General features: G+C 31.5%; 1 protein-coding gene across 4 annotated transcripts in view; it reads left to right on the top strand.

Moving 5' to 3' along the window:
* Positions 1-21,303, top strand: part of LOC134725721 (cadherin-23-like) — a 104,549-nt gene that overhangs the window by 76,958 nt on the left and 6,288 nt on the right. For all 4 annotated transcript variants that reach the window (XR_010108587.1, XM_063589755.1, XM_063589756.1 and 1 more), the window contains 19 exons: positions 1,634-1,843; positions 2,394-2,555; positions 4,311-4,475; positions 4,982-5,046; positions 5,384-5,624; positions 7,745-7,990; positions 8,363-8,890; positions 9,703-9,844; positions 10,227-10,433; positions 11,113-11,426; positions 12,154-12,702; positions 13,880-14,062; positions 15,429-15,669; positions 16,144-16,496; positions 18,276-18,512; positions 18,920-19,008; positions 19,521-19,607; positions 20,052-20,120; positions 21,133-21,199. Coding sequence is in view for 3 of the 4 variants with exons in the window: in XM_063589755.1 (XP_063445825.1) it covers positions 1,634-1,843; positions 2,394-2,555; positions 4,311-4,475; positions 4,982-5,046; positions 5,384-5,624; positions 7,745-7,990; positions 8,363-8,890; positions 9,703-9,844; positions 10,227-10,433; positions 11,113-11,426; positions 12,154-12,702; positions 13,880-14,062; positions 15,429-15,669; positions 16,144-16,496; positions 18,276-18,512; positions 18,920-19,008; positions 19,521-19,607; positions 20,052-20,120; positions 21,133-21,199 (4,155 nt within the window). In the remaining variant the exon portion in view is untranslated. The remainder of the gene's footprint in view (positions 1-1,633; positions 1,844-2,393; positions 2,556-4,310; positions 4,476-4,981; positions 5,047-5,383; positions 5,625-7,744; positions 7,991-8,362; positions 8,891-9,702; positions 9,845-10,226; positions 10,434-11,112; positions 11,427-12,153; positions 12,703-13,879; positions 14,063-15,428; positions 15,670-16,143; positions 16,497-18,275; positions 18,513-18,919; positions 19,009-19,520; positions 19,608-20,051; positions 20,121-21,132; positions 21,200-21,303) is intronic.

Raw genomic sequence — 21,303 nt, forward strand, 5'->3', positions numbered from 1 at the left:
ATATGTTAATCATGGCAGGGATGAAGAACTGGTCTATATAAAAGTATCCTGATCATGTTATATTTTTAACCGGATTTTTGTGACAAAAATGTCGGTTATTAAATTGGGGATGCTCGGCGGGCGGGCGGGCGGGCGGTCTGGCGGGCGGGAATCAAATGTTGTCCGTGCATTAACTCATGAACCATTCAACCAAAGCTTTTAAAATTTTAATATGTTGTTACTGACAACTAAATAAAGGTCAAGTTCAATAATGGCCATTTTGACTTTTACCGTTGAGGAGTTATGGTTCTTGAAAGATTGAAAAATGGCGTTTCCAGTCGTGTCCGTGCATTTACTCAAGAACAGTTCTACCAAAGCTTCCCAAATTTTAATATGTTGTTACTGGTGACAAAATGGAGGTCAAATTCAATAATGTCGATTTTGACTTTTACCATTCAGGAGTTATGGTTCTTGAAAGATTGAAAAATGGCGTTTCCAGTCGTGTCCGTGCATTTACGCATGAACTGTTCTACCAAAGCTTTCCAAATTTTAATATGTTGTTACTGGTGACAAAATGGAGGTCAAGTTCAATAATGACGATTTTGACTTTTACCGTTCAGGAGTTATGGTTCTTGAAAGATTGAAAAATGGTGTTTCCAGTTTAGTCCGTGCATTTTCTCATGAACCATTCAACCAAAGCTTTTCAAATTTTAATATGTTGTTACTGATGACAAAATAGAGGTCAAGTTCAATAATGACGATATTGACTTTTACCGTTCAGGAGTTATGGTTCTTGAAAGATTGTAAAATGGTGTTTCCATTCACGTTGTTGCATTTACTCACAAACCATTCAATCTAAGCTTTTCAAATTTTAATATGTTGATACTGATGACAAAAAAGAGGTCAAATTTGATATCGACGATTTTCACTTTCACCAATCATCAGTAATGGTTCTTGTGATATTGCCAGGACACAAATAAATGCTAATAAATCCGGTTTGCTGTCATTGTGACAGCCTCTTGTTTAAATTAAATTTATTTTGATAATGTTCAATGAAGATAGTCACATTTTTAATCAAGTGAGCAATTTAAGTAATAATTTAAATGTTGTTCGAAAACAACTATTTATAGAGACTTAGTAAAGATATATATATTTTACTGTCAAAAAGGCAGAGGCATAATTTAGATATTTTATATTTTAGCTTCTTATTGTATGATTTTAAAAGCACCAGAGGAAAAACCAGAATATTTAAATTCAGTTTCCTATATTTTAAAGGATCACTGTTTTTGTCAAAGTTGAAACATGATACATTGTTTTATAAATATACATTAGTGTGTCTTTCTTTTCTCTTCATTGTAATCATTAATTTAATTCAAATCATTGTTATCATTTTGTATTCATTTGTACCAAATTTAACTAGTGATTATTCTACCTGTAATTGACAATAAAAAACATTTGATTTGATTTGTTATAGAATGCTTGAAAATGCAACTACATGTATATAAATCAAATACAATAAATTGGAAATCAAAATAATATTGTATAAGTTTTCAGAAAATTTTCGTATAAATTTGAAATATTGCTTAATTTATTAAATTCACAGAATTATTTAACTCAAATAGTAATAACAAATAAGATTGTTCACCTTTTTTAGGCATCAGAAGTTGTGAAGCAAGGATCAGCTAATCACGGTCCAACAACTACATCAACACTTGTCACTATAACTGTGGAAGATGTCAACGATAACAAACCTGAATTCAATGCTAACACTTACACAGCTAAGATCCTGGAGAACATGCAGGATGGGGTACCAGTTACCTTGACTGGTGTAACAACTACTATGTCTGTTAGTGACAAAGATCAGGTAGGTACCAGTAATTATATATCATCAGTTATTATGAGTTGGGTACCAGTTATTATAAACTTGGTTTATTTAAGCATTGCAATGATTGATTGATTGACCAGGTTGAGACCTTGTCCATTGGCAAATGATTCACGATTGTTCAAGAAAAACATTCGGAACTGCTGTTTATTAGGCCCCATTTATGGGCATTATGTTTTCTGGTCTGTGTGTCTGTTTGTCTGTTTGTTTGTCTGTCCTGCTTCAGGTTAAAATTTAATAGGTTGAGGTAGTTTTTGATGAAGTTGAAGTTCAATCAACTTGAAACTGAGTACACATGTTACCTGTGACATGATCTTTCTAATTTTTATGCCAAATTAGAGATTTTACCCTATTTTTACAGTCCACTGAACATAGAAAATGATAATGCAGATGGGCATCAGTGTACTATTGACACATGCTTGTGTTTTTAAAATTATTTTATCCTTTAACTATGTACTGTTTTTCTGATAATAAATTTTGATGATATTTGATACATAGTGCCTCCATGTAACTTTTATTTTGTTGTTAACAGGGACAGAACAGTATATTTAGTTTAAGTTTTGAGAAGAATGGACAGCCTTATTATGATTTTTCACCACAGCCCAGCACAGTATACTCTCTATCACCTATTTTAATTAGAGTCAATAATTCCAAAAATCTGGACTATGAGAAGATGAATTCAACAACATTTCAGGTAAGTAAAGTATGGTTGCATTTAACATATATAGTATCTAAAATAAGGAATGAAAAATAAAAATACCAATTAGGTGTTCGATTATTTTATTGATCTACAAGATGTTAGAAATTACAAAGATCTATTCAGACTGAATGCATGTTTTATTTAGTTTGTAGGTATAAATTTAAAATAAAATATTACATTGTGAATAGTGAAACATTTATACAGTCGATTCCACTTAATTGCATACCGCTTAATAGCATAATTCGGTTAATTGCATACTTTTCTCCTGCACAAAACCATTTCCCATTCACCTAATGTTAAATTGTCCGGTTATATGCATAGCCTTACAAGTGGCATTTCGGTTTATTGCATAGAAAATAATCGCCAGCTAGATATGCTCAGTTAAAACTGACGAGATTTTTGACCGGAAACGGCAATTTGGTAAGTATATTTTTCTTGAATGCATCATAATTTTCATTATTATTTCACATTTACTTGTGTGTTATTCAAATAAAGTTTTAAAACAGTATCTTTCGTGTTTATATGATTTTAGAAAAGGCCTCGATGTGTACACAGGTAAAGTTTCCCATATTCTATTTTAAGCCTCGAGGTCATAAAAATGTCAATCAGCTGATTGTTGTAAAAACACAACCATTCTATGATCTTCTATCTCAAAAGGTGTTAATTATTGATTGGATTTCAAACATTGTTCATAGATTATATTTTGGGTGAATATTTAAAACATTAATAACGCCTGCTAATTATCGATCATTATCCAATGTGTAATTTCGTAATTCAGCTTGGGTGATCTACATTTATGTTAAATATTACAGGGCATTTATATATGGTTGAAGAATTTTATACATCAATCTTTCCTTTTTAATATTTTTCTAAAAGAAAATTAACTTCTGATTATTATATTTTCTCACTTTCAACACTCGTGTCCAGCAAATAACCCGTGCATGGCCCCATCACCTGTTATAACTGCTTTGCATAAACGAAATTTGTCGGTGTTAAAGTAACAGTGTAACATCACTGTGTAATTGGTAAATACTGCAGGTGCCATACTGCATATCAAAGGCAGTTCATTGCACAATTAATTATTATTGTTTACAATGATTATGAACTGTGTAGTATTGTTAAACAGTTTATTTTAAACAAAGCGTAACAATTTAATTTGTACATCCGGGTCATAGAAACAAATCTATTTTTAGAACAATTTTATTTTTGTATCTCGGGCAAAGGAAAAGTCGGTACATAAATAAACTAAAACAAAATGTGTTTATAAACTTTATTGAAAGAATACACAATGAAATAAAATGTATGACAGTAGACAAATAACTTTTATTAGAATAAATAAGCATTCATTATGTTGTAAGTGGACTATGGACGTACATCTTTCTTCTTTGCTGATCTGCACTATCTATGTTATTTGACTCCGTAATTTGTCATTTCGGATATAAGCATACTCCGCTTTATTGCATAATTTCGTCTGACAAATAGGCTATGCAAATAACCGGAATGTACTGTAGTACTTTTTAAAAAGACAGAACAAATTCTTGACAACTTACTTTCTGTGTGAAAAACTAAAGAACAGCTAGTGTGATAAAAGACTCACATTTTTATAGCTTGAAGTGAAATAAATAAGATTTATTTCTTTTTTGTTACAAAAAGTCTTAAAAAGAACGGAATGAAGAAAGCCTCACATTTTTATCATGTTTATAACTTGATGTGAAATTAATATGATTTATATATTTTCTGTTACCATAGGTGATAGCCAGAGAAATACACACTGTTGAGAAAAAATCTAGTGTGGCTACTGTTACTGTGAACATTGTAGATGTAAATGATATTCCTCCTCAGTTCCAATCTGAGATATTCAGTGCTACTATATCTGAAAACTCTGCAGCAAATACACCTGTCATTATTGTTAATGTAAGTTCATACAATTTATTTTAAAAGAAGTAAATAATATGATGTCAGTCTCGGCTAAATTCAACAGATCAACACAACAGCCCTATGGCTATGTACTAAATAATGTAAATAGGAGTTGGAAAGTTAAAAATCAGTCGCACAGCAAACAAAATAAAAAAATGTAGTTTTAAAAGGATGGAATTAAATAACCTTGGGTCAGGTTGAAATTTTGTTAGTTTATTTGGTTATGACTTATGTACTTTCTGTCAGTCAACATTCTCAACTATAATTTAGAAGACATACAGTGATCTATAGTTGTTTAAATCATTCTTCATTGGTCTCTTTCACATAGATTTTGCAAAAGTACCACATCTCATTTGATATATATTGAATATTTACCAAAACAGTTATTCAAAACAATTATATATAGGTATCACAGTTACTTAATGATTGATTTATTAGGATCAGAATTTCCTTTGATACATTATGCATGTGACAGTCTTTTTCACAACACTTTCTTTTTTCAGGCAACAGATGAAGACTCAGGTATATTTGGACAGTTGACTTATTCACTGAGGGGAGGAAATGGAAAGTAAGTTAGTCATTTAAATAAAAGAAAAAATGTAAATTTCAAATAGACAGCAACATAAAATAACAGTATCCAACGGGTTCCATTTTTTTTTAAACATATAAAAGGCTTCTACTATTGAGACACACCATTAAACGCTGCTGACAGCCATAAACATCTGCATATGGATTTGTTAGTGTAAAGAGTATTTAGTTTCCTTAGGTGTTTAAAAATCGTTTCAATTTTGAAAAATTATTATCGTTAGAAAAATTGAAAACTTATTTGAGTAGCAATAAATTTATAATGTCAAAATCTAGTATGTATCCATTAATATTTCAACTATCATTTTGTGTAATTTCAGATTCATTATAAATGACAAGACTGGCGAGGTTTCTGTAGCAGGAGAGTTAGATAGAGAGAAGGTTGATGAATACTATCTTACTGTAGAGGCCAAAGATGGTGGAGGATTCCGTTCTACCACAGAGTTACGAATCAACGTCACTGATGAGAATGATAACTCACCAGAATTCAGAAGAGAGGAGTATTTCAGTACAATTAAGGAGAAAGCCAGTGATTTCCAAAGAGGAAAACTTATTGTGGAGGTATTTTTTGCTTTTAGATAAAAAAGTGAATTTGCTAAAAGTTGAAGAAAAAGAGGCAATATATGATAATAGTTATACAACATTTACTACATTTTAATAAGAATAGAGTTATTTCCCTTCATTGTGATAAGTTCTATCAATCTTTATTCAAAATATTTATGCTTAAAGATTGAAATAAACAATTAATTTTCCCATAGGCGACAATGGTAGCCTTTTTCGAGATACAGACTTTAGAAAGTTGATTTTGTTAACGAAACCTTGATAGTATCAAAGAAAAGTTATTAGGACAGTATTTTTTTATCCCAAAAATATAGGTTCGCGTTGCTTTTCTTAGCGTATTTTGTACTTATCTCCCATGCCTATCAATTTTGCCCTTAAAAATACGTGTCTTGTCCTAGCGTTGAAAAGTCATCTCAGTGCATTCAGGGCTACGGAATAATTTTTTTTTTGCCTTTTGTATAAAGCAGAGTGTACGAAGTCTCTCAAAATAAAAAAGAACGGGTGCACATATCAACCAATCAGGATTAGCCATACTCTTAATTCTGAATACCATGTTATGCTCATAAAATGGCTGCGCCCATAAAATCTAATGGTGTATTGTAACCTATACGGTATTAAATACTTTCTTGTATTGTGCAATTCATAGTGCGTTAGATGCACAAATATATATGCCACAAATAAATCATCTTCAAAACATTCTGGCATTACTCCCTGAATTTTCACAATTTTTTATCGGAGGTGACCCCAGTCGAAAAATGTGCAGAAAAAAAATCTGTTTTTTTGAGTAAATGCGGTACTGCTAAAAAGGGCCTTAAGATAATGCCCACTTTCTCCAATGATTCTTTAAATATCATCAAGTATTGATTATATTGATACCAGAACCAATCCAATATGTAACTACTACGGTGGATTTTGAACAAAAGTTTAAAATGAAACCATTTTTGTCTAAAAGTACATTTTTGAAACAGACTATAGCATTTCAAAATATGGAATATGTGAAAATATTTGTGTTTTAACATCGATAACTGTTTGTTAACTACAAAATGGCATGCTTATTCTTATTTTTTTAGTTTGTTATTCGTGTGAACACTTCAATGTTCGAAGGGGATCATTTCCGTACATTTTCGCTGAATTTGGTAATTTCGATAACAGCTCTTGGGTCGATATTATTATGTTTAAAATTTGATTTATATTCACAAACTCTAGACGTGTACTTGCTCTTTTCGAACAAATCGACAGAACTTCAGAAAATGAAATATTCGTTCCACAGTAAGTCAAAAGTCGAGCCCACCCTTGTTTCTAAGGTAAAACACAATACAAATATGAAACAGACTATAGCTTAAAAACTAGATAATCAATATTTCATTTGTCACCAAAAAAACCGGTTTCACATCAAATGTCAAGTAAAATGACTGTTTTTGACACTTTTTGAGCACTATGATAAAGAAATGTCGATGCTGTTTAGATTGAAATAAACAATTAATTTTCCCATAGGCAACAATGGTAGCCTTTTTCGAGATACAGACTTTAGAAAGTTGATTTTGTTAACGAAACCTTGATAGTATCAAAGAAAAGTTATTAGGACAGTATTTTTTGGTCCCAAAAATATAGGTTCGCGTTGCTTTTCTTAGCGTATTTTGTACTTATCTCCCATGCCTATCAATTTTGCCCTTAAAAATACGTGTCTTGTCCTAGCGTTGAAAAGTCATCTCAGTGCCTTCAGGGCTACGGAATAATTTTTATTTTGCCTTTTGTATAAAGCAGAGTGTACGAAGTCTCTCAAAATAAAAAAGAACGGGCGCACATATCGACCAATCAGGATTAGCCATACTCTTAATTCTGAATACCATGTTATGCTCATAAAATGGCTGCGCCCATAAAATCTAATGGTGTATTGTAACCTATATGTATATCTAATCTTTATTTTATTAATCAAAGCTTGATGAAATGAAAACTTATTCCAGCAGTCATTTACATCAGTACACTGAACTGCCATTGTATTTAAGTAGCAAAAATTCAATATTATTTTGAGTTACTGTGTTTGTGTTTTTTATATTGATTATAGATGTGTTAAACTGAATATAAAAAGTATTCATTTTAATTGTGTCACATTATTTCAGGCCTTTGATATAGATGAACCAAACACACCTAACAGCTTAATAAAGTATGAGATTAACAAAACGCCACCTGGACTAGAAAACAACTTTGCCATAGATATACTGTCAGGGGAGATAACTCTCAAATCACCTCTAGATTATGAAGCACTGGATCCAAAACTCAATGGAAAGGTTGTGTTAATTGTAGAGGCCATGGATTGGGGAAATCCTAGGAGGTCTAAGGTCATCAATGTTACCATAGAAGTAGAGGTACATAACCACTTTACATATTAGGACTCAGATGGTACAAATGTTTTATTGAGATCACTACAGCCATAGAAATATACTAAAATTTAATACTTCAAGAAGCTTAAAGATAGCTTGATGTTTAGTCTCATATTCTTAATCATTTCTATTTTGTTTAAAAAGCTTTATTACGCAAAAAATAATAAAATTGCAAGACTTTTTATATGATCTTTGTCTCATATTGACCTGTTGAAAATGACAAATACACTTCTTCAGAATCATTATATAGTAAACAAGAAATTTTCACTTAGAGTTTTCTCTTGCTTGTGAAAAAAAATATTTTTTTTTAATATATTTTTTTTTTGCAATATAAGAAATAATGTGTTTTATTTTCAGGATGTAAATGATAATGCTCCCATATTTAACAAGCCAAGTTATACAGCCAATGTTTTAGAGAATGCCACTGATACAACGGTTGTTACACAGATCAAGGCCACTGATGCTGACGGCACATTCCCAAACAACGAATTTGTGTACAGAATAGATAGTGGATCACAAGATCAGTTCAGGATTAACTTTAAAACGGGAGAAATAAGTGTAGAAACTGGCGCTAAGTTAGACCGGGAAACTAAGAGTTTATATATTTTGAATGTCTCAGCAACAGATAGAGGGTCTACAACACTAGTTGGGTATTGTCAAGTAAAGATTTATGTAGATGATGTCAATGATGAAAGTCCAATATTCACTTCATCGAGGACTGTGCATGTAAGTGAGAACACTCCTAAAACATCTGAGGTGGTGACAACCTTCACTGCTACAGATCCGGATTCTGATGCTGATCTTCATTATAGTTTGATAGAGAATAGAACTACAGCATTTGATGAGAATGGATTTGAAGTTGATGTAGGAAAATATAACATTCAGGTATGGATCAAAAAGTTGTTTCACTATCTTGTGTTTCATCAGGTTAATTTAAATTTAATTCACTCTACAAGTGAGAGGTAAAGCTAGCTACAAAACCATGTTTAAGCAACAATTTTTTACGTAAGAAAATGCCTGTACCAAGTCAGGAATATGACAGTTCTTATTCATTCATTTCATGTGTTTGAGCTTTTGATTTAGACATTTGATAAAGGACTTTCTGTTTGAATTTTTACGGTAGTTTATTATTTTAGTTATATGACTTTTTAAAATTAAAATGACATAGGACAAAGTCAATATTAAACACCTGAAAGGATTTGGTATGAAATATATGATACCGTATAGCGGGTTATTTTCGCGGGTGTAAAATTTCACGATTTTTATTGAATAAGGTATACGAACTATTTTGGCGGTTATTATTTTAGCGGATTCAACATTTTTAACATTACCTTTGCATGTACACTTTAAATTGGCGATTTTGTTCTATCCGCGAAAAATAAGCGAAAATTTACATACCGTGAAAATAACCCGCTATACAGTATAATGGGGAAAGTCTAAGATATTTATGAAAATAGAAATAAATAAAAGGAAAAGACAAGGCAAAATAAGAAATATAAAATTTATTTGTGTACATGTATTTATTAGTTATTTATTCACAAATCTCTGTGAGAGAAAATTAACTATTTTACTACTTGGTTTACAAGAGTTATAATTGTTACTCATTGCATGACAGATTGAGAGATTAATTGAAGTGTATATTTATTCAGATTTTATGGTAGTTTTTATATATTCCTAATTTGTTTTTCTATTTTTAGGACTACTTTTTTGTTGAAGAAAACAGTGGAATAATAAAAATAAACAAGGACAATATAGACAGAGAAACAGCAGAGAAAATAGTTCTACAAGTATTAGTTGAGGACAAAAATGGTGTCATGCATAATCCACAAACAGCTACAGGTAATATATGTTAATTTATAATTAAGTGAAGGTGATGACTCATGTCATGAATACTGTAAATACTGTTTAAAGAGAGCCGAAAGATACCAGAGAAACATTCAAACTCTTATGTCAAAGATAAACAGCCAACACCTTAGCTAAAAAAAGACTAATAGACAAACAATAGTACAGAAAACACAACATAGAAAACTAAAGACTGAACAACATGAACCCCCACTAAAAACTGTTTAAATTTATTATTTGACGGTTTGCTGCATTATAGAGCTATAATGAAAATAAAACAGTAATTTATTTATGATATTTTAAAATATGTAATCATCTTAATACATATATGCAGGCCAGTTCAAACTACTTTCTAATTATTTGCCTTTTTATTAATCAGGTACCCTTACAATAATTCTTGATGACAAAAATGACAATCCACCAACATTTACACCAAGCAGTGACTACCACGTCAACATATCTGAAGGACGAGACATCTTGGACGTTGTAACTACAATATCAGCCATAGATGTGGATAAGAACCAACAAATCATGTTCTCTGTAGCTTCATCTGATTCTACAACATTTCAAATAGATTCTAATACTGGTAAGACAACAAAATGTTAAGTCATAAATATTTTGGACAGCTATAAGTTATTTGTGAAAACATAATTCTGAGGATTGTTTGCCTTGTCATGATATAAATAGCCTTCAGCATTACAGTTTATGAAAAGAGCAGATATATTAAGTTATAGATAAAGTATAGATGTCAAATGTTTAACACTTAAGTTCAAAACTATGGAAACAACAAATTTGAAAATTGGCAATATTGTAGGGCAGCGTATCATTATAGAACAAAACATATAGTCTTATAATTTGTAAAATATCTGAAGAAACAACCTTGAGAGATCACCACATGAGATAGACATTATTCCTATCCAAACATTTTCAGCAATTAAAGAACAATTACTCTTGAACCACTGCTCTGAAACTATGAAAATTGAAACTAGATTAAAAGATGCATTCAAAAACACTAATTTTTTTGGTGATCTATGATACATCATACTTGTAAGTCTTAGAAGCTCCTGTGACTGTGAAATTTTCTCAATGATATGGATACTCACAAGAAAGGACGCCTCCTGTTGTGGGAATTTCTCGTTACATTGAAGACCTGTTGGTGACCTTCTGCTGTTGTTTTTTCTATGGTCGGGTTGTTGTCTCTTTGATACATTCCCCATTTCCATTCTCAATTTTAATAATATAACATTATCAATTGTTTTTTTAAGGAACAGTTAGACTTGTGAAGAAACTAGATAGGGAACAGAATGCTGAGGTCAATTTCAAGGTCATTGCTACCGACAATGGTGTACCTGTACTGTCGTCCACGGCAACAGTAACTGTGACAGTTCTAGATGTTAACGATGAATCCCCTATATTTAATGCATACCAGAGTATCTATAGTATATCAGAGTCAGCTGCTAATGGTACTAGAATAGCAGTGATTGACGCTACAGACAAAGACATTGGAGAGTTTGGAAGTCTTCAGTACTCTTTACAAATTAACAATGATGATGGCTGCTTGGTCATTAATGAGTTCACTGTAAGTTTGACTTGACTGCAGATCATGAATAGTAACAAGAGAACAGGCCTTGTGATCATAATACTTACCTGCACCCTTATTGTTCTCAGACTCAGACATCAACCAATCAGAATAGTTGATTTGATGTTTCGAGCACAATTTATATACTTTGAGTACTGAGTAAAGTTTTATATATCACAAGTAAAGATAGGAATAAAATAAATCTTGCAGATAAGCTTTATACATTCTTATTACTGAAGTCTGACTACCCATCTTAATCTATCATTATCTTAAAATACAATTGGTGCTTTCAAATCTGAAGGAATTATAAATATTTATAATAAGTAGTGCATCACATAATAAACTGAAAACACATACATTTACTATATTATACCAAGTTAAATATCTAAATTTGAATTGATAGAATCTGTATATCACATATTGAAATTTAAAAGCAATATATCATTCATGTACATTCATTGCATCAAAATTGTAGAATTTCAGAAAAGTAAAAATTATTTAAAAAATTTAAAAATGATATCATTATATGTTCCTACTCAAAGCAACATGCTTGTAGAAATTATTGTAAGCTATGTATTTTAATTTGCAATTCAACAACCTCCCCCCCCCCCCCAAAAAAAAACCCCAAAAAAACAAACAGAAATCTTTATTTAAAAACCCAAGCAAACAACATTCTCTACAATGCTAATATATTTGTGAAAGACCTAATTTTGTCTTGTCTTTTTAGGGGGAAATTACTGTGGATTGTAACTTAGATTATGAGACCAGAAAAGAATACAGTATATACGTAGTTGCCAGGGACAACATGAATGATCCAACCAATCAGAAATCAACACAGACAGGACAGATTATGATCCGTTTGTTGGATGTAAACGACAACGCCCCTGACCTCAAGGGTATAACAAGTGACCAGATACCAATTTACGAGAATGCTGCCAATGGATCCACTGTAGCTAATATCTTTGCAACTGATCCTGACAATGGAGACAACGGCACTGTGGATTATTCATTAACATCTGATACTAATGCTACAGTCCAGTTTACAATAGCTACCATATTTAATTCTGATAGAAAACAATATGAAGGTGTTGTTAAATTAAAAGGCAGTTTATTAGGTCAGGTGGGAATATTATATGTGACAGTAAAAGCTACAGATCGAGGATCACCACAAAAGTGGTCAGAGAAAAAAATGTTCTTTGAGATACTTGATGTGAATTTACATCAGCCAGTGTTCATTGTTCCACAAGGACCGCAAGCTACCATAAGTATAGAAGAGGTATTTTTTAGCTTTATGTTTTTTTTAGTTTGAAAAGTTGAATTAATGTTATATTAAAGATAAAATAATTTAGTTTTAGGGTCAAAGGTTAATTGTCAGAGTATTTTTTAGACAAATAAGTCGTTATTTAGATATAACTTAAAGATGCTTCAATCTTTAGCAAACTTGATACTTTACTATACCATGGGTGAACACTATTCATTTCTCTTCATGACTTGCAATGTTTGCATCTGAAACAAAGTGCTGTAATTTTTTAGATCGGAGTAGGCCTGGTAAGGACCGATTTTGGCCTCAAATTTCGGGTTTATCTGATAAAAGATTTTGACTTCTTTTTAAACACTTAAGTGTCTATTTCATTTGATTCAATTAGTTTATGTGAAAGATTTTAATTGACTTAATCATCAAAAACGATCCAATTCAAGCTCAAATATGAAAAATCTACCAAATATGCCTAAAGATGTCACTTTTCAGATGTTTTTTTGTCAAAAATAAAAGTGGCCACATCCGTGTTAATCCTCAACCTTTATATATATTATGTATTATCAAATACAACTTACATTTCAATATTTAGGATGAACATGAATGCTTCCACTTTCGTTTTACACGGAAACCGTCTAAAATTTAACTAAAATTCTAGAATTGTGAAGATTTTAGTAATTTAGCATGACTTAAAGGTGCTAGTACCTACCGGTAATATATGTGTACAATTGTATTGTCAAAACAGCCCATATTTATGTAGCAGAAGCATTCTACTGTCCAATAAATAACTAAAAGTTTACATTTTAACAGTATTGTAAAACTACTATATTTTGGGGCCAAAAAGGTGTCTTACTGGACCTTCTACTTAGAATATATTAAGGTGGTACCTAACACTTTCACTAAAACTAATTTTGCTCATATAATTTTCATAAAATTTTGTCAATGTATTTACTTTGACCCTTTTACAAAAATATAAAAAGTTCAAAAATTTTGAACCAACTGTCTTGTCAGAAAAATTACACTGGTTATATTGCAGTTTGACAAATACCAATTTTGATCATTGAGAAGCTTAATATTCCTTGTACAACACAATGTAATTAAAACATTTAGCTGACTTTACAGAGTTATCTCCCTGTAGTGTTAGGTACCACCTTTAAAGTTATGGCTCTTATACATTCCTATTGAATTGACATTTTAGCAACAAGATATCAATACTTTGGTAATAAAAGTAGTTGCTAACGATGAAGACCATGGGAGGAATGGAGAAGTTAGATACAGTCTGGTACCAGAAGATGATTATCTTAAATTTACCCTCAATAATGATACAGGAGAGCTAAGGAACAAAGTCGTACTGGACAGGGAAGTCAGGGCACAGTATAGGGTAAATATAAAGTAATAAATATATTGGTGCAATGTTAAAATAGTATGTATATTGAATAGGATAATTTGTCAGTTTTCATATTGAATGGATTTCACTGGGTGTTCCACTTATTTAACTGACTACCTCGATACTACAAATAGTATTGAAAGAGGAATTTCACATATAAAACTTACAATCAATAAATCAATCAATCTCTTTCAGTCTGTAAATTTATGCTTTCAAGATTAAAAATATTTGTCCATTCTCTCTTAAAGAGTGAAGAAAGATACTAAAGGGACATTCAGTTTTAAATGTACTTTGTCTTATTTGATTAGTCTAAGAGATAATTTACAAATGCTTGAAAGAAAGACTTTTGTTGACTTGCTTGCTTTGTTTGTACCAATGTTTGCTCAAGCATTGTAATTAAGATTGACATCTGCAAAGGATTTTAAGGAGAGTTAAATCTGTATACATTAGTTTTAGATTCCTAACCTAATATTAGCTCTAAGATTGCAATTTATGTAAGGGTATATGTTCTTTTCTGGAAATCCATCTTCCTCAACTGATAAAAAACTGACAGTTGTTATATAGCCAAGAGTAATGAAAGATGTGTTAGAGACCAACAATTAATCAATCAATCAATCAATCTTTCAAAAGTTTGTGTATCATTAGTTGTGGTCTTATTGATATACCTGACATTTTTCTTTTTCATACTGTGTTGTATTGTAGATTATAATAATATATAACATCAGCTCCTTACTACTAAACTGTAACTTATGATACAAATGAAATTAAAATTGAGAATAGAAACAGCAAACTTGTTAAAGAGACAACCACCCAACCAAAGAGCAGAAGGCAACCAATGGATCTCCAATACATGTAGAAAATCCTGCATCAGGAGATGGACTGCTAGGGTTTGAAAAAATATCAAGACTAGTTCAGTGAAAATCAACCTCACACTTAAGGTGGTACCTAACACTACAGGGAGATAACTCTGTAAAATCAGCTAAACGTTTTAATTACGTTGTGTTGTTAAAGAAATATTAAGCTTCTCAATGATCAAAATAAGTGTTTGTCAAACTGCTATATAAACAGTGTAATTTTTCTGATAAAACGGTTAGTTCAAATTTTTTGAAATTTTTATATTTTTGTTAAAGGGTCAAAGTAAATACATTGTCAAAATTTAATGAAAATTAAACGAGCCAAATTAATTTTAGTGAAAGTGTTGGGTACCACCTTAACTCCGAAACATATAAATAAACTAAAATTAAAAAAAAAACCATCATACAAGACTTACAAATGTTGGACATTCCAGTTATATGACAATTTACTATACATAAATGAAATATTTTTTTCTTAATTCCCATTCATGATGATGAATTTTCAGGTAAAAATAATAGCATATGACAATGGTCTACCAAATAGACTGGAAACACCATTATCACTTACAATCAGCCTGATAGATATCAATGATAAAGACCCAGAATTTCCACGAGACATCCAGTATCAGCCGTACTATGTTGGCAGTGTGCCAGAAGAGAGCACAGGGGCATTGATTGGTAGTGTTGATGTAGCCGTGGATAAGGACAGTGATGCCAACAATAGCCAGATATTTTATTATATTATTGGTAAGTCAGTAAAAATTAAGTTGAAGTACTAAACAAGTTTTCAAACTAACAAATTAAGGTAGCACCTAACACTACATGGAGATATTTTATTATACTATTCTTAAGTCTCGGGTTAAATTAGATTGAGGTACTAAACAAGTTTTCAATCTAACCAATGAGTGCATAGCATTGAAAATGCTACACAACAAAGTATCATACATGAATTTAAAACCTTACTGAACAAAATGTTTCCACAAAATCCTGCTTTAAAGTGATTCTCTGTTCATGTAATAATAGTGACAGCTAGAACACCCTTTTGGTGTCCTAATAGTTGTTTATAGTAAAAACTAAAACTACAATTTTTTTTCTTTAACATACCAATAGTTTGTGGGTTAAGAAAGTTTTACTATATCAATAGCTTTTACAGCATGAGCTACATAACTACATTGGCTGGTTCTTTGTCTAACTAACCCTTGTGACAAAATATAATTTCAGGAGGAGAAATGCAGGATCACTTCCATCTGAATGAGACAGGACAACTTTATTTAATGAAATCAATAGATAGAGATGGAGATAAAAATCCTTTCAAGAGACAGATCAATTTTATCAACTTGGTAATATGGGCCACACCTTATAACTACCTCAAGCTATCTCCTGGACCAATCGGAGAACCTGCAACATCTGAAGCAGTGGTGCCATCTATATATAAACCTTTAAATGTGACACAGATGTGGGTCAGGGTCACAATTCAGGACATCAATGATCACCCTCCAAGATTCCGTGAGGATACACTCAGTATTGGAATAACAAGGAAAACACAGTTTGGAGAACTTATATTTAACTTAAAGGTAAGGTTAGCATAGAAATCATTATAACATTGAATATCATCCAAACAGGTACAGGGAACCTAAACATGACCTATACATATGATATATAGCACAAGTGGGATATACATGGTCTATATAATTATTGGACATATCTCCCTTTGACAGATTATTTGCTATGAGTTTTGTTTCTCAGTTATAATTTGGATGTGCTATACAATAGTTTCAGTTGACTTCAAGAACATTTTGTTTCAATTTATCCGTTGATTTAAGATTGTATATCTGTGTCTAGAGGTAAAGTTTTAGGAGAATTTCAGTATACAAGCAAAAGTGTCCTAATAAAACAAAACAGATACAGTTCAAAAGTTAGCAATGGTAGCAACATCTGAGAATACAGTTGTTCTGTTAGTTAATATTCATTTTTTGTTTTTTAAGACATAGATTAGGGTCAAATGAATAAACATTGTATACTTTTTAGCTCACCTAGCCCGAAGGGCCAAGTGAACTTTTCTCATCACTTGTCGTCCGTCGTCCGTCGTCATTAACTTTTACAAAAATCTTCTCCTCTGAAACTGCTATATTCCAAAAATAGAACATAGGGGTAAAATGCAGTTTTTGGCTTATAACTCAAAAACCAAAGCATTTAGAGCAAATCTGACAAGGAGGAAAAATGTTCATCAGGTCAAGATCTATCTGCCCTAAAATTTTCAGATGAATCAGACAACCCGTTGTTGGGTTGCTGCCCCTGAATTGGTAATTTTAAGGGAATTTTGCTGTTTTTGGTTATTATCTTGAATATTATTATAGATAGAGATGAACTGTAAACAGCAAAAATGTTCAGCAAAGTAAGATCTACAAATAAGATAGCATGACTGAAATGGTCAAATGAACCCTTTAGGAGTTATTGCCCTTTATAGTCAAATTTTAACCATTTTTTGTAGATCTTAGTAATCTTTTACAAAATCTTCTCCTCTGAAACAACTTGGCCAAATTAAACCAAACTTGGCCACAACTATCATTGGGGTATCTAGTTTAAAAAATGTGTGGCGTGACCTGGCCAACCACCCAAGATGTCCGCCACAACTAAAAATATAACATAGGGGTAAAATGCAGTTTTTGGCTTATAACTCAAAAACCAAAGCATTTAGAGCAAATCTGACAGGGGTTAAATTATTCATCAGGTCAAGATCTATCTGCCCTGAATTTTTCAGGTGAATCGGACAACCAGTTGTTGGGTTGCTGCCCCTGAACTGGTAATTTTAAGGGTATTTTGCTGTTTTCGGTTATTATCTTGAATATTATTATAGATAGAGATAAACTTTAAAATACAATAAATGTTGGCAAAGTAAGATCCATAAATAAGTCAACATGACCGAAATTGTCAGTTGACCCCTTTAAGAGTTATTGCCCTTTATAGTCAAGTTTTATAAATTTTTCGTAAATCTTAGTAATCTTTTGCAAAAATCTTCTCTGAAAATACTGGGCCGAGTTAATTATAGATAGAGATAATTGTTAACAGCTAGAATGTTCAGTAAAGTAAGATGAACAAACACATCACCATCACCAAAACACAATTTTGTCATGAATACATCTACGTCCTTTGTTTAATATTCACAAAAACCAAGGTGAGCGACACAGGCTCTATAGAGCCTCTAGTTAAAACATATAATCAGTAAGTACCTTTAATCCAGTAGACTGTATAGTTATGTGAATCTGAATTGTTGATACCTGCAGTATTACATTGAAATTTAGTCTGTTTAGTAAGTAATTCATGACAGTCCAAATATTTTTTTTAATTTTCAGAGTGAAATAATTGACTTGGACATTGGAGCTAATAAGAATCATACATTTGTACAAAGTCGTCCATTGGTTGTCTACCCTGATAGTCTGAGTCAGTCTATAGGATCCACTCCTTTCAAGTTCTTCAGTAACGGGACATTGAAAACGAATACATACTTTCAAGCTGATATGAATGGCTACTTCCTAATGAGTGTACAAGCTAAAGATAAAGACATGCAGCTGGCTAATGCTTCTCTAAGGGTAGGTTTACTTATCAATTTATCATTATTGCAAAATTAATGCTTCAAACGATATTTTGAAATCATAAAAAAAAACTATGTACAAGGTTGTGCCTCTAATGACTTGCAAGTGTATGTGAAAATTATAGAAGAATTTCTATCTTATGCTGCAGCAGTAACCTTATTTGTCGATTTGAGAAATTAATTATGAAATGGCAAAAAAAGAAAACTGTCAGAATTATATAAATACACTTTTTAATTTTTTATCAAATATAAAAATGAATAACTACATTCAGCTAGCTGTTTATGACTTGCAATTATTTATTCTGAAATACTGAACTGTTGTTGATTGTAAGTTTCACTAATATATGGACATATATATACATAATCATAATATCAAGTGAAAGTTTGGATCTTCGTTTGTTTCAGATATCTTTAATCAATGATGACCAAAGGTTAAAGGTCATATTCCGTATGTTCCCAGAACAAGTCAGAAATTTTTCCACAGAATTTAAAAAGTAAGTTTGATTTAATCTTTTGTTAAATATTACAATTTCATTGGACTTTGTCACCTTTTTGTGCCGTCTATTACATTCCCGGCCCTGAATTCAATTATGATAAAGTTGGCTGGATGATCAATTGTAATTGCACTGCAGCTATGGTACTGCTAAAACTATCTATCTATCCTCCATATCTTCTCCATATTTAGATTAATTTGTTTCTTCGAAACTATAGAAACTTATACATATTTTCTGGATAAATAATTTGAAAATATATGGTTATGTTTTACAAAATCTATATGGATAATCCCAGTGTTATTTAAATTATTTGCTTTATTTGGTGTTGTAATATCCCAGCCATACCTGTTCTGTGGTTTGCTTTTGAGAGTTATTTGTGGTAATTTGGCTGCTACACATTCAGGTCCTATATGAAAAGCATTAATACTGTTCTTTATTTTGTTTTGGCTCACAGTAAATGACATTGATGGACAATAAAATAAATGTTTAAGACTATTTTTGTATTTTTTCAGTCGACTGGAGAAGATAACTGGTTACAGAATTGTTGTTGATAAGATACAGACACATGAAAATATACAGGGCAAACCAGAGGTGGATAAGTAAGTGTTATTGTCATAAGTCAGGAGTTTTAAATTTTGTCAACAAGTTTTAATGCTAGAATACCTAAACTGCATAATTATGATACATTTTGAAACTTTTTGTATGGAGGGTAAGATAACTATACGTTTTATTTTCTCCAACATTTCACAGCAACTTAGCATTTGTATGGAGGGTAGGATAACTATACGTTTTATTTTCTCCAACATTTCACAGAAACTTCACATTTGTATGGAGGGTAGGATAACTACACGTTTAATTTTCTCCAACATTTCACAGCAACTTTGCATTTGTATGGAGGGTAGGATAACTATACGTTTAATTTTTCCAACATTTCACAGCAACTTTCCATTTAAAAATGCGACTTACTCAATATTCTATTCATTTTGAACTTTTGATTGACTCACCTTTTATACGATATGACTCTGATATTTTTTTCTTTCCAGAACTGATATGTTTATACATGGAGAAGTGATCAATCCTTTTAGAATTGTGGATTCTTCAGAACTTTTAAGGTAACTGTTGTGCTGGATAAGTAAAACAAAATTACTATTCTACATTGGCTAGAGTAATAGGGAGAGGGTTGAGATCTCATCAACATGTTTAACCCCGCCGCATTTTTGCGCCTGTCCCTAGTCAGGAGCCTCTGGCCTTTGTTAGTCTTGTATTATTTTAATTTTAGTTTCTTGTGTACAATTAGTATGGCGTTCATTATCACTGAACTAGCATTTATTTGTTTAGGGGCCAGCTGAAGGACGCCTCTGGGTGCGGGAATTTCTCGCTACATTGAGGACCTTTTGTTGACCTTCTGCTTTTGTTTTCTATGGCCGGGTTGTTGTCTCTTTGACACATTCCCCATTTCCATTCTCAATTTTATATTTCTTTCGTGATTCCTGTCATAAACTTTTTAAATCTTTTCCTTAGAAACTTAGAGGTAATCGTGCATACTACTTCATTCAATATGCAATATTCTAAACAATAACACCAAACACAAGATTGAATATTAAAAAAAAGGACTTTAAAAAAAATTAAAAATAGAGGTTTACCCAGAAACATACTGAAGTATGTATGTGTTAGATATGTACAAATAAGAAAATAGAACATATAATCTTAATATCACATGATATATAACCCTCCTTTAGTTTGTTGCATAGAAAACTCAACTTTTTTTTTTCTTTTGTTTTATGACGATTATCATGTTTGATCATGTTTGAAAAATTGTGGGCCAGGCCAAAACAAAGACTTGAAATTTAGTATCTGATGTTTATCAGCTAAGCAAGTGATGTCTGATATTTGCCACTGGATGTTAACATTAATCCATCCATTCACCTTGTCATTTTTTTTATCCAACTTTTTTTGCCTTAGGTATTTAATTTCTGAAGTAATTATTAAACTTGTGAAAAAATCAATTAAAATTTGTTATTGATAATGTTATACAAAATATACCACAAACAATATGAGTGTAATATGTAACAAGTTCTATAACAACAAACAATATATAACTTACTTTTAATTTTGTGTTTACAGTGCTATAGATGGCAGTGCAAGTGCTTTAGTCAGTGTTCTAAATGACTATAACATTGTCCAGATAGTGGTAAGTTACCAAATAAATTTTACATTAAAACATGTCCAAACTGGACCCTGACAAAATTGGAAAAATGACCTTCTCCCAAAAAACAACTTTCTAGATGGTAGAAA

Source organism: Mytilus trossulus, chromosome 7, assembly GCF_036588685.1.
Source record: "Mytilus trossulus isolate FHL-02 chromosome 7, PNRI_Mtr1.1.1.hap1, whole genome shotgun sequence".
Classification (NCBI taxonomy): domain Eukaryota; kingdom Metazoa; phylum Mollusca; class Bivalvia; order Mytilida; family Mytilidae; genus Mytilus; species Mytilus trossulus.